At 35.9% G+C, this 13,693-nt stretch overlaps 1 protein-coding gene across 1 annotated transcript; it reads right to left on the bottom strand.

Annotated features, from left to right (window-relative positions):
- Positions 1 to 5,462: 5,462 nt before the first annotated feature.
- LOC103660597 (olfactory receptor 8B3-like) lies at positions 5,463 to 6,537 on the bottom strand. Its single transcript, XM_008688227.2, has one exon. The coding sequence runs from the start codon at positions 6,393 to 6,395 to the stop codon at positions 5,463 to 5,465; it is 933 nt and encodes a 310-aa protein (XP_008686449.2). The 5' UTR covers positions 6,396 to 6,537.
- Between the last annotated feature and the right edge of the window lie 7,156 nt (positions 6,538 to 13,693).

Genomic DNA, 13,693 nt, shown 5'->3' with positions numbered 1-13,693 from the left:
TCTAGAATAATATTTCTATGGTGAAAGTAAAAAATTACTACCTGTGTTCTCTTCTAGGATTTTTATGGTCAGGTCTCATTTTTAAGTCTTTAATCCACTTCGAGTTTATTTTTGTATATGGTATAAGAAAGTGGTCCAGTTTCATTCTTTTGCACGTAGCTGTCCAGTTTTCCCACTACCATTTGTTAAGATTATCTTTTTCCCATTGCATGTTTTTGCCTCTTTCGTCAAAGATTAATTGACCATGTAATCATTGGTATGTTTCTGGGTTTTCTATTCTGTTCCATTGATCTATGTGTCTATCTTTGTGCCAGTATCATACTGCTTTGATTAGTACAGTGTTGTAGTATAACTTAAAATCTAGAATTGTGATACCTCCAGCTTTGTTTTTCTTTTCCAAGATTGTTTTGGCTATTCAGGATCTTTTGTGATTCCATACAAATTTTAGGATTATTCATTCTATTTCTGTGAAAAATGCTGTTGATATTTAATAGGGATTGCATTAAATCTATAAATTGCTTAGGGTAGTATGGACATTTTAACAATATTTTTCTTCCAATCTATGAGCACAGACTATCCTTCCATTGATTTGTGTCATCTTTAATTTCTTTCATCAGTGCTTTATAGTTCTCAGAGTACAGGTGTTTCATTTCCTTGCTTAACTTTATTGCTAGGTATTTTATTATTTTTGACGCAATTGTAAATAAGATTGATTTCTTAATTTCCATTTCTGTTTTTTCTTTATTAGTATATAGAAATGCAACAGATTTCTGTACATTGATGTTGTATCTTGCAAATTTACTGAATTCATTTATCAGTCCTAGATTTTTGGTGGAGTCTAGGATTTTCTATATCTAGTATCATGTCATCTGCAAATAGTGCAAGTTTTACATCTTCCTTACCAATTTGGATGCCTTTTAGTCCTTTTTCTTGTCCAATTGCTGTGCTAGGATTTCCAGGACTATGTGGAATAAAAGTGGTGAGAGTTGACATCCTTATCTTTTTCCCAATCTCGGGGAAAGCTCTCAGTTTTTCACCATTGAGTATGATGTCAGCTGCAGGTTTCTCATATGGCCTTTAGTATATTGAAGTATATCCTTCTAAACCTACTTTTTTGAGAGTTTTTATCATGAATGGTTGTATTTTGTCAGATGCTTTTTCGGCACGGATGGAAATTATCATATGGTTTTTATCCTTTCTCTTATTGATGTGATGTATCACATCGATTGATTTGCAAATACTGAACCACCCTTGCACCCTGGCAATAAATCCCACTTTACCAGGGTGAATGATTTTTTTAATGTATTATTGGATTTGGTTTGCTAATACTTTGTTGAGGATTTTTGCATTTATGTTCATCAGAGATATTAATCTGTAGTCCTCTTTTTTTGTAGTGTCTTTATCTGGTTTTAGTAACAGGATAACACAGGCCTTGTAAAATGAATTTGGAGTTTTCCTTCCTCTTCTATTTTTCGGGATAGTTTGAGAAGAACAGGTATTAACTCTTCTCTAAATTTTTGGTCGAATTCACCTGTGAAGCTGTCTTGTCCTGGACTTTTGTTTGCTGGGAGTATTTGATTACTGATTCAATTTCATTGCTGGTAACAGCTCTGTCCAAATTCTCTATTTCTTCCTGATTCAATTTTAGGAGATTCTGTTTCTAGTAATTCATCTATTTCTTCTAGGTTGCTCAATCTGTTGGGAACAAGCTGTGAAATCTCTGAGAATCAGTTTCATCATCTATGAGCTGGAAACTGGATCCCCTTCCCTATTGACCTCCCAATTATTCTGAGGAGCACATGGACTGACAGACATTAAAAGCACAGAGAAAACAGTAACACTACACACTGAGAGTGATTTTAATGTTCAAATTTACATTTTGTTACCACAGAGCACTGAATATAAATCACTACTTCATCTGGTGCTCTGCTGAATGTACAGTGAAATGTCCTAATGCTAGGGAGAAAAACCAACTGCAGCAGACTTATGGAAAAATACCCTGACAGTCCCCAACATGGACACTGACTCACCATAATCAATTTTCAATAATAATTTTGACTATATAAGACTGATGATAGATTCTGTGTGTAGCATGTAACTCTACTGTGTTGTTATATGAAAATCTACTTCTCTATCCTGCTACAGTAACATTTGTGACATAACACATCACACACATCATTAAACACTTAGCAGGTATAAACATGTTTGCTATTGTTGCTTTTACATAATTAAATGAATGACTGAAACAATAATCATTTCCTCTTGCAGGATTTAGCAGCATTTCCTACTCAGCCCTGTCTCACTGGAGCTGACAGCAGGAACAATGTACCTGAATATTCTTGCATAGATTAAAAGTGGGTTGTATGCCATACAATAGATGTTAGGCAGAAATCTCATAAGCTATAAGACTTGAATACACTGCATGCACGTGTGTGTGTGTGTGTGTGTGTGTGTAGGGAGGCACTATGAAGAAGAGTGGATGGAGTTCAACAAAGCTTGGGTTCAGGAATTAAAGAGATATAGAACTAATACCACTTTTATTTCTGGTTTTCATCATTTCTTAACCACAGCACACACTGATCATGCCCATTCCAAACCTAGTCCCGAGTAACAATAGTAGGTCACTTACAGAAAGCTCACATTAAACAAATTTAGCATGTGATCAGGAAATTTTCTTTATGGTTTATCTAAGAGGAACATTTTTTTATTATAGCTCAGAAAGTCCACGTTTTTCACACTAAATTAGAAAAATCCCCTTCCTAATACACAGGCGACTCATATGGCTTACCTATTTGACTCTCCGCTGTGACAATTTCAAAAGAATTATACTTTCTCTCAAACCCTTTTTATCACATTTCATATAACAAATAGAATATAAAACTATTGCCTCTATTAAAACTTCACCACCCTTAAATTTTACCACCTCTCTTTATATCCATTTTTTTATTGTTTCCATAATAATCTGAAAGAATAGAACCTAATTTTAAAGAAAGGACTTTTTTTCTGAAATTGAAATATAGTTAATTTGTATTTGAGTGTCATTAAATGAAAAATTAATGACTTTAAAAACCACTCTTTGGAACACCTCAAATAGTAATAAAATACATAAAGAGTGAGTGCACCTCTGCAATGCCTACAAACTATCCCAAATACCACAGCTATAAACTTTTTTTCCTATAGGGAAAACAATTTTATCAAAACAGTTAGTAAAAGAGAAGCAAAATGAAAACTCCACCCAAGATCAGCTATTTCATGTAAATAGTGAAGTGAAAACCAAGTGTATTAATATTGAGGTCAGAAGATGGGGAACCAGTGGTCATTTAAAAATCACAAATCAAGAATTTAGCAATGTTAAACACCTCAAAAACAAACACGTGTATGATCTAGCTCTGCTAACTTTTAAAATACCAAAATATTGAGTGGAGGTTACAAAACAGTAACATAGTAAATGTTATTAAATGTAAATGTTATTTAAGTTACCTTGGAACACATTTAAATTGTGACTTCACAAGTCATATTAAGGGTTTTTACGTGATCATTGTTTTGCCCGTTCTCTCAAAAGAAAAACAATCCAACATCCCATTACAGAAAAGACACCATCACAATTTTGTCTACTCACCAATAGTTCTTACAAATTGTCATTGTTCCCTCAGCTATAATGTGAGGTTTTTGTACTTCAAAATCCATATGGGAGTAGCATGTGGAAGACACCTAAAACAGGAGTGATGCTATTGTTCCCAGGACCACCAGTCCTGTGAGTTTAACTTTTAAATATCAAATAACTTAAGCTTTTATTCTATCCAAAGAAATCCTGTCATCCACATAATATTCTGGAGCCTTCCCAAAAGGAAAGTTATCCAAAGATTTCTTTTCTCATTTTATTTTCTACTCCTCTTCCTGAGTTTTTTTTTTTTTTTAAGATTTTGTTTATTTATTTATTTGGCAGTGAGACAGAGAGCACAAGCAGGGGGAGCAGCAGGCAGAGGGAGAAGCAGGCTCCCCACTGAGTAGGGAGCCTGATGTGGGGTTTAATCCCAGGACCCTAGGATCATGACCTGAGCTGAAGGCAGACACTTAACTGACTGAGCCACCCAGGCGCCCCCCAACTTGAGTTTTGACTACCACTCATTATTTTATCTCCTTAAGATGCTGTCCTTGCTCTACCTGGTTCCCCACAAATGTGGCCATGGCCATTGGTCTTCATTCCCAAGACCACTATTAATATATGGTCATTGTGTTTTCTAAGTTTTAATGAAAACTTTATGGACAGTGAAGGATAATGAAAGTTCTATGGAATAGGTTACAAATTAGAATGAAATACAGTTTCTAAAATCTCATTGTCAATTCCCTATTGAAGGAGGTCTCATTTATTGGCCACGTATCTCTTTAGGTCATGCACTAATGGCATGTTCCTGGGAAATTTTTCCTCCTGTGTCTTGTTTTTCTCACACACACACAAAAAAAAGTCAGCATTCAAAATGGAAGTGTTTTCTCATATTTCATGTTTACTAAAATAAAAATAAAATGAATTAGAAAGTATATTAGAAATGGGGCACCTGGGTGGCTTAGTCAGTTAAGCATTTGACTCTTGGTTTCAGCTCAGGTCATGATCTCATGTGAGATCAAGCCCCACATCAGGCTCCACACTCAGTGGGGAGTCTGCTTGAAGATTCTCACCCTCTGCCCCTCATTCCACTCATGCACGTAAGTGCTCTTTCTCTAATATAAATAAATCTTAAAAAAAAGAAAAGAAAAGAAAAGAAAGTGTGCTAAAAAAGAGTAGTTGACTTGAAATCAGGTAGCTAATAGCTTGTTCTAGAATTCTTCATGAAAAGCTGTGTGTGACTTTAAGTAATCATTAACCTCAATATATATTGACAATCTATTGTGTGTGACTTTGTAGAGAAATAAATATGAAATGTCTGTGAAAAGAAGCTTAATGTATTAGGTTTACATCTGCAAAGTGGAGTAAAATTGATAGTTGTTATGGAACCTGCTATAATTGTGAAACACTGGCATTTGAAGGAGTCATATTCCTGCCCACAGTAGAACGGAAAGAAAAGAATACAGACAGATTACCTGACTCATGCTTCCAACAGCATATACGAGATGGCAGTTAAGAAACCCCACAAAATACAATGTCACAGTGGTGATATTTTATTGATCATTTGCAGAATCATTCACCTTTTTCCAGGAGAAAAAAAGTCCACTAATGACAATAAAAAGAGATGAATTTCTTCCTTAATGTTATTCTTAAATAGGAAAAACGAAGGAAAGGAACTAAAGTTGCAGAAAGGAAGCAGACCAACCCTAAAAAAAGTGGAAACAAATTTAGAGAAGGCTCAAATTTCCTCCACCACAGTGAGAAATTAATAGGATAAGGAGACTACCACTAAAAATATTGTAAAAACACATGGAATCTCCCTGCCCCATGACTACCTGCACAGAGACACTGATTTTGATCAAAACGTTCTCTTACTGAGGGTTTTTGTCAGAGCAATTTTAACATCTTTGTTTCTCAAGCTGTAAATCAAAGGGTTCATTGCGGGAACAACATTGGTATAAAAGACAGAAGAGATTTTCCCCTCATCCATAGACCCAGCAGAAGATGGTTTAAGATACATAAATGCACCTGATCCAAAGAAGAGAGAAACAGCAACTATGTGGGAACTGCAGGTGCTGAAGGCTTTGGACCTGCCCTCCCTGGAGCTGATGCGGAGGATGCTGGAGAGGATGAAACCATAGGAGACAAAGATGGTGACACTGGGCACCATCACATTGATGCCCGCCACAATGAAAACCACCAGCTCATTGACATAAGTGCTCGTGCAGGACAGCTGGAGCAGAGGGAGGATGTCACACAAATAATGGTTGATGGTGTTTGCATCACAGAAAGTCAGTCCCAGCATGCATCCTGTGTGAGCCATGGCACCTGAAAATGCCATCAAATATGAACCAAGCATAAGGCTGGAACACACTTTAGGGGACATGAGAACATGATACAAAAGTGGGTTACAGATGGCCACATAGCGATCATAGGCCATTGATGTCAGCACATAGCATTCAGAAATCACAAAAAAACAAAAAAAGTAAAGCTGGGTCATGCATCCCCTGTAGGAGATAATATTCTTCTTTGATGTGAAGTGAGTCAGCATTTTGGGTGTAAACACAGAAGAATAACAGAGGTCTATGAAGGACAAATTGAAGAGGAAAAAGTACATGGGGGTGTGGAGGTGTGTATTCAGCCCGATTAGAGTTATCAAGCCCAAATTTCCCAACACAGTGACCACATACATGATTAGAAACAGGCAGAACAGGGGAAGCTGGAGATCTGATAGGTCTGTGAGCCCCAGCAGAATGAATTCAGTCACTAAAGAAACATTTCCAGGAGCCATTTTTCTCTAACGGGATCTGTGGACAGAGGAGAAAAGGGTTGCATTACAGAAAAACTCAGCTCTTCCTGCAATATCCCATCTTACAAGAGAGTGTGTACACTGGGAATGTCTGAGATTAGCCCAGCGAGTCTAATCTGCCTTTTCCATTAGCATGAGACTAAGTGACAGGACTTTCTCTTACTAGAGTCTTAATGAGGTAAATATAGCAAAGGGCATCACAAACTTAGCCTGCAGAGGAAAGGCCAGTGTTGCCATATGCAAATGTGATTTCTGGAAAACCAAGGGTGTGTAAGAAGAAGCCTGGCCCAGGACAGAATCATCCTTCTCTGATTGCACCATTTCTTCATTCACTTGAACCTTCTCCTCACCAGCAAAATTGGAGGAAGAGATCCTAACAACCTAAGGCTGGTCTCTAATGAGCCAGATTAGACTTGGTGGGCTGAGAACTATGAATATTGTTCCTAATCCAACACTAAGGAACCAGAGTCTAGGGGAGGTTGAGTTACTGCCCCATGTCACAGAGAAAAACTCATAAATCTGGAAGACTGAGAGTTCCAACCATAGAGAGGGAACTTACTGAGATACTGCATCCATTGTACCCCCTGATCTCTGAACATTCTTTTGTCCCCCTGAAGCATATTCTCCTGCCAGTTTCATTTCATCTCAGGACTACACAAAATGGGAAAGAAAGGGGCTTATCTTAGATTTTTGGACCTGCATCTCAAAACAAGAAGGACATTGATATAAATAGAATTCAGACACTCACCCTCCTTAGGCCAGAAAATGTCAGTGCTTCCTTATCCTTGGTATCTACCCCGTGGTCCTGGAAAGGCAGTTTCAGGCTCTGAGGCTTTGGTTCCATTAATTCTAAAAGGATTTAGCCCAGACTTAATTTCACATATGCCCCTTGAATATTTCTGGACTATAAATCATAACTTCTGATTATAACTTTGAGTTCTCTCAAGTGGCAGAGAAAAATAGTCTTTATTATTATCACATTTGCTACTTGATAAAAAACATGGAAGACTGTGAGCTGAATGATAAAGTGCACTTGATTATAAAAACAAGGTAGAAGTTTGCTCGGGCTCTTCCTCAAGGAATAGATTCTGTGTGTAAAAGAGAAATAGGGGATTGATTTTATTTACACTCAGGACAACAATCTCTATTTAGTTCCTTAGGGACTCAATATCTAATCAAGTTTACTCTTCACTCTAAGGGTTGTACATCCCCTAAGGGAGAAGGAAAAATAAATTCCTATCTTCCTATCATCTTCATCTCTTAAGGAAAATCTATTACATAGGTTCTTTCTCTCTTTCTTCCCATATCCTAAATGAAAATTTTCCATAGACTCTGCTGCCTACAGGCTTCTTTATTTCTTTACCTGAAATATTTCAAATATTGCAGTAATTCAATTCAGTTGTTGTTTCTCCTGGGATAATTCCAAAAGGAAAGGATACTGCCTTTCTTGCTTTTTAAGTTTATATTTTATTTTTAATTTTTTTTAATTCCAGTATAATTAAGGTACAGTTTTATTGATGTACTATAGTGATTCAACAATTCTATACATTGTTCATCATCAATAAATGTACTCTTAATCACCTTCATTTATTTCACTCATCCTCCTACCCACCTTCCCTCTGGTAACCATCAGTTCTCCAGTTAAGAGTCTGATTTTTTTCTTTGTCTCTTTTTTTCTTTATTTATTCAAATTTGCTTATTTGTTCTTAAATTCCACATATGAGTGGATCAAGTGGTATTTGTCTGATTGATTTATTACACTTAGCATTATACCCTCTAGATAAAATCAAGTTGTTGCTAATGGCAAGATTTCATTCTTTTTCTATGATTAATATTCCATTGTATACACATACCACCTCTTCTTTCATCTATCAAAGGACACTTGGGTTGCTTTCATATTTTAGCTATTATAAATAACAGGGGTTCACATAACTTTTCAAATTAGTGTTTTTGTATTCTTTGGGTAAATATCCAGTAGTGGAATTACTGGATCATAAAGTAATTCTATTTTTAACGTTTTGAGGGACCTCCATACTGTTTTCAACAGTGACTGCACTAGTTTGCATTCCCACCTATAGCACATGAGAGTTCCCCTTTCTCCACAAACTCATCAACACCTGGTATTTCCTGTGTTGTGATTTTAGACATTCTGACAGGTGTGAGGTGATGTTGAGCAACTTCTCATGTGTCTGTTAGCTATCCGTATGTCTTCTTTTGGAGAAATGTCTGTTCATGTCTTCAGCTCATTTTTAAATTGGATTTTTTTGTGTGTGTTGAATTACAGAAGTTCTTTATAAGTTTTGGATACTTAGCCTTTTTTTTTTTTTTTGGATACTTACCCTTTATTGGATATATCATTTGTAAATGTCTTTTTCCATTCAGTGGGTTGTCTTTTTGTTTGTTGACTGTTTCCTTTGTTATGCAGAAGCTTTTTATTTTGAAAACGTCCCAATAATTTATTTTTCTTTTTGTTTCCCTTGCCTCAAGAGACATATCTAGAAGGACGTTGTTATGGCCAATGTCAGAGAAATTATTCCTTGTGCTCTCTTCTAGGACTTTTATGGTTTCAGGCCTCACACTTAGGTCTTTAATCCATTTTGAGTTTATTTTTATGTATGGAGTAAGAAAGTTTCCTCCTTCCTTCCTTCTTTCCTTCCTTCCTTTTTTCATTCATTCATTTTGCTGTAACTGTCCAGTTTTCCCAGCCCCATTTGTTGAAGAGATTGTGTTTTTCCATTGCATATTCTTGCATCCTTTGTCATAGATTAATTGATCATATAATTGTAGATCTATTTCTGGGGTCTCTATTCTGTTCCACTGATCTATGTTTCTATTCTATGCTAGTACCATACTGTTTTGATTGCTACAGATTTGTAGTATAACTTGAAATCTAGGATTGCAATACCTCCAGCTCTGTTTTTCTTTTTCAAGATTGTTCTGGCTATTTAAGGTCTTTTGTGGTTTCATACAAATTTTAGGATTATTTGTTCTAGTTCTGTGAAAAATGCTGTTGATATTTTGATTGGGATTATATTAAATCTGTAGATTGCTTTCAGTAGTATGAACATTTTAACAATATGTGTTCTCCCAATCCATGGCATGAACTGTCTTTGCAATTATTTTTGTGATCTTCAATTTCTTTCATTAATGTTTTATTGGTCTCAGAGAACAGGTCTTTCACCTCCTTGGTTAAGTTTATTGTTAGATATTTTATTATTTTTGGTGCAATCATAAATGGAACTGTTTGTTTAACTTCTCTTTCTGCTACTTCATTATTAGTGTATAGAAATTCAATAGATTTTGCATATTGATTTTGTATCCTGAAACCATACTGAATTCATTTATCAGTTCTAGTGGTTTTTTGGTGGTATCTTTAGGGTTTTCTATATATAGTATCAAGTCATCTGCAAATAGTGAAAGTTTTACTTCTTCCTTACCAATCTGGATATTCTGTATTCCTTTTTCTCGTCTGATTGTCATCACTAGTACTTCCAGTACTATGTGGAATAAAAGTGGTGAGAGTAGACATCTTTGTCTTATTCCTGATTTCAGAAGAAAAGCTCTCAATTTTTCACCATCATGTATGGTGTTAGCTGATGTTAGCTGTTACTTTATTCAGAGTGTTTATCATGAATGGATGCTGTACTTTGTCAAATTCTTTGACATATTGAATGGTTTTTATTCTTTCTCTTATTGATGCAATGCATCATGTTGGTTGTTTTGTGAATACTGAACCACCTTGCACCCCAGGAATAAATCCCACTTAATTGTGGTGAGTGGTTTTTTTAATGTACTGTTGGATTCAGTTTGCTTATATTTTGTTGAAGATTTCTGAATCTATGTTCATCAGAGATACTGAACTGTAGTTCTCTTTTTTTGCAGTGTCTTTACCTGGCTTAGGTATCAGCATAACGTTGGCCTTATAGAATGAATTTGGAAGTGTTTCTTCTTCTATTTTTTGGAAGAGTTTGAGGAAGAATAGGTATTAACTCTTCTTTAAATGTTTGGTAGAATTCGCCTGTGAAGCCGTCTGGTCCTGGACTTTTGTTTGTTGGGAGTTTTTTTTTTATTATTGATTCTATTTCATTGCTGGTAATCAGTCTGTTCAAATTTTCTATTTCTATTTTCTATTTCTATTTTCTATTTCTTCCTGCTAAAACTAGGAGGTTATATACTTCTAGGAATTTTTTTCCATTTCTTCTAGTTTGTCCAATTTGTTGGCATATAATTTTTCATAATATTCTTTTATACTCCTTTGTATTTCTGTGGTGTTGGTTGTTCTTTCTCCTCTTTTATTTCTGATTTTGTTTGACTCTTCTCTCCCTCTCTCTCTCTCTCTCTCTCTCTCTCAAATGAGTCTGGCTAAAGGTTTATCAATTTTGTTGATCTCAAAGAATCAGCTCATGGTTTCACTGATCTGTTCTATTGTTTTTTTTAGTTTCTATTTCATTTATTTCTGCTCTAATCTTTATTACTTCCTTCTTTACTGTTTTAGGTTTTGTTTTTTCTTCTTTTTCTAGCTCCTTTAGGTATAAGATTTGTTTGTTTGAGATTTTTCTTGCTTCTTGAGGTAGACCTATATTGCTATAAACTTCACTCTTAGAACAGCTTTTGCTGCATCCCAAAGGCTTTGAACCACTGTGTTTTTGTTTTCATTTGTTTCCATGTATTTTATTTCCTCTTTGAGGTCTTGGTTGACTCATTCATTCTTTATTGACATGTTATTTAACCTCCATATATTTGTGGTCTTTCCAGATTTTTTACTCCTGATTGATTTCTAGTTGCATAGTGTTTTGGTCAGAAAAGATGCATGGCATGACTTCAACCTTTTTGAATTAGTTAAGACTTGTTTTGTGGCCTAGTGTATGATCTATTCTGGAGAATGTTCCATGTGCACTTGAAAAGAATATGTATTCCACTCTTCCCAGACAGAATGTTCTGAATATATCTGTTAAATCCATATGGTCCAATATGTCATTCAAAGCCACTGTTTCCTTATTGATTTTATGTTTGGATGATCTATCCATTGATATAAGTGGAGGTGTTAAAGTCCCTTACTATTATCGTATCACTAGTAATTACTTCCTTTATTTATTAATAGCTGCTTTATGTATTTGGATGCTCCCATGTTGGTTGCATAAATATTTACAATTGTTATAGTTTCTTGTTGGATTGTTCCCTTTATTATTATGTAGTGTCCCTCTTTCTTTCTTATTAGTCTGTTTTAAAGTCTGTTTTGTCTGATGTAAGTATTGCTATCCTTGCTTTCTTTTCACTTCCATTTGCATAATAAATTCTTCTCTATCCCTTCACTTTCAATCTGTATGCATCTTTAGGTCTGAACTGAGTCCCTTGTAGGCAGCATATAGACAGGTCTTGCTTTTTTATCCATTCAGTCACTCTATGTCTTTTGATTGAAGCATTTAGTCCATTTATATTCAAGTTAATTATTGACAGGTATGTACTTATTGCCATTGTATTACTTGTTTTATGGTTGTTTATGTAGTTCTTTTCTGTTCTTCTCTTGCTCTCTTTTCTCATGGTTTGCCGGCTTTTTTTTTTTAGTAATATAGGTGGATTCCTCTTTATTTTTTGCATATCTATTATTGATCTTTGATTTGAGGTTACCATCAGGTTTGTATAACATCTCATGCATATAGCAGTCTGTATTGAGTCAATGGATGTTTAATAAGTTTGAACCCATTCTAAAAGCACTAAATTTTTACTCCTCTCCCCCACCATGTTTTAGGTAGATGGTGTCATGCTTGACCTCTTTTTATCTTGTGAATTCCTTCACTGATTTTTATAGATGTATTTATTTTATTACTTTTGTGCTTCCCACTTTTCTTACTCCTGCTTATGGTCTTTCCTTTATACTCCATGAGTCCCCTTTAATATTTCTTGGAGGGCTGGTTTAGTGGTCATGAATTCCTTAAACTTTTGTTGTCTGAGAAACTCTATTTCTCTTTCTATTCTGAATGATAGTCTCGCTGGATAGAATATTCTTGACTGTAGGTTGTTTTCTTTCAGTATTTTAATAGGTCATGACATGCCCTTCTAGCCTTCAATGTTTCTGCTGGAAAATCAGGTAATCTCCTTATAGGGTTTTCCTTGTATGTAACTGCTCTTTTTTTTTGGGGGGGGGTCCTGCTTTTAAAATTCTCTCTTTATCATTACTTTTTTACCATTTTAATTACTATGTATCTTGGTGTGGACCACCTTGGGTTGATTTTTTGTGGAGTTCGGTATGCCACTTGGATCTAGATTTGTTTCCTTCCCCAGATTCAGGAATTTTTCAGCTACTATTATTCAAATAAATTTTCTGCCCCTTTTCTCTCTTTTCTCCTTCTGAAATCCCTAAAAGGTAAATGCTATTATGGTTGATGATGTCATTAAGTTCCCTTAATCTATTCTCATTTCTTCTTATTCTTTTTTCTTTCCCTGTTCAGCTTGACTGCTTTCCATTATTCTGTCTTCCAGATCACCGATCCATTCTTCTGCCTCCTCCAGTCTATTTTTAATTTCAGTTGAGTTCTTCATCTCTGATTGGTTCTTTTTTATGTTTTTCTATTGTTTTGTTGGACTCACTGAGACCCTCCATTTTTTTCTCAAGTCTAATGAGTATTTTCATTATCATTATTTTAAATTCTCTATCAGGCTTATTACTTATCTCCATTTTGTTTAGCTCTTTTGCTAAAATTTTGTCCTGTTCTTTCATTTGGGATATATTCCTCTGTCTACTTACTTTGTCTAACTCTCTGTGTCTGTTTTGATGTGTTAGGAAATTCAGCTATGTCTCCTGCTCTGGAAAGTAGTGACCTTATAAAGAAGAGGCCCTGTAATGCTCTGCAATGCAATGTCCCCTGTTCACCAGAACCTGGCACTTCAGGAGTATCTCCTCTGCATGTTACCTGTTGTGTGTTACCTGCTGTGTGTTACCCTACTGTTATGGCTTAGGCATGTTTGCCTTCAGTCCAGTTGTCTTCAATGGCTCTCCCTGCTGGTTGTGAGCAGGGTTTAGTCCTTCTGTTGTTCATGGACCAGACTAGGGCCACCTTGGGCTTGAGCTGGGTCAGATCCAGCCTTTGCCAGTGGTGCAGTTATATGGAACTGCAGGCACTTTCCTGGTGTTGCTTCCTGAGAAGCTTTCATTGGTGGGCACGACTGCCATCAGATCAGATATCTGCCCCCAGCCCACTGCTTGGAGCCACCACAGAACTGGTACGTGTGTTTATCTTCTCCCCTCCCCAAGGCAGGAGTCATTTGGAGAGGTACTGTCC

This window comes from Ursus maritimus, unplaced genomic scaffold (assembly GCF_017311325.1).
Source record: "Ursus maritimus isolate PB19 unplaced genomic scaffold, ASM1731132v1 scaffold_16, whole genome shotgun sequence".
Taxonomy (NCBI): domain Eukaryota; kingdom Metazoa; phylum Chordata; class Mammalia; order Carnivora; family Ursidae; genus Ursus; species Ursus maritimus.
Note: the sequence above shows the minus strand (reverse complement) of the source record. Positions and strands in the feature narration are given on the sequence as shown.

What these genes read in the sequence shown, in the direction of transcription:
- LOC103660597 (XM_008688227.2), bottom strand. Translation starts at nt 6,395, where the DNA reads ATGGCTCCTGGAAATGTTTCTTTAGTGACTGAATTCATTCTGCTGGGG.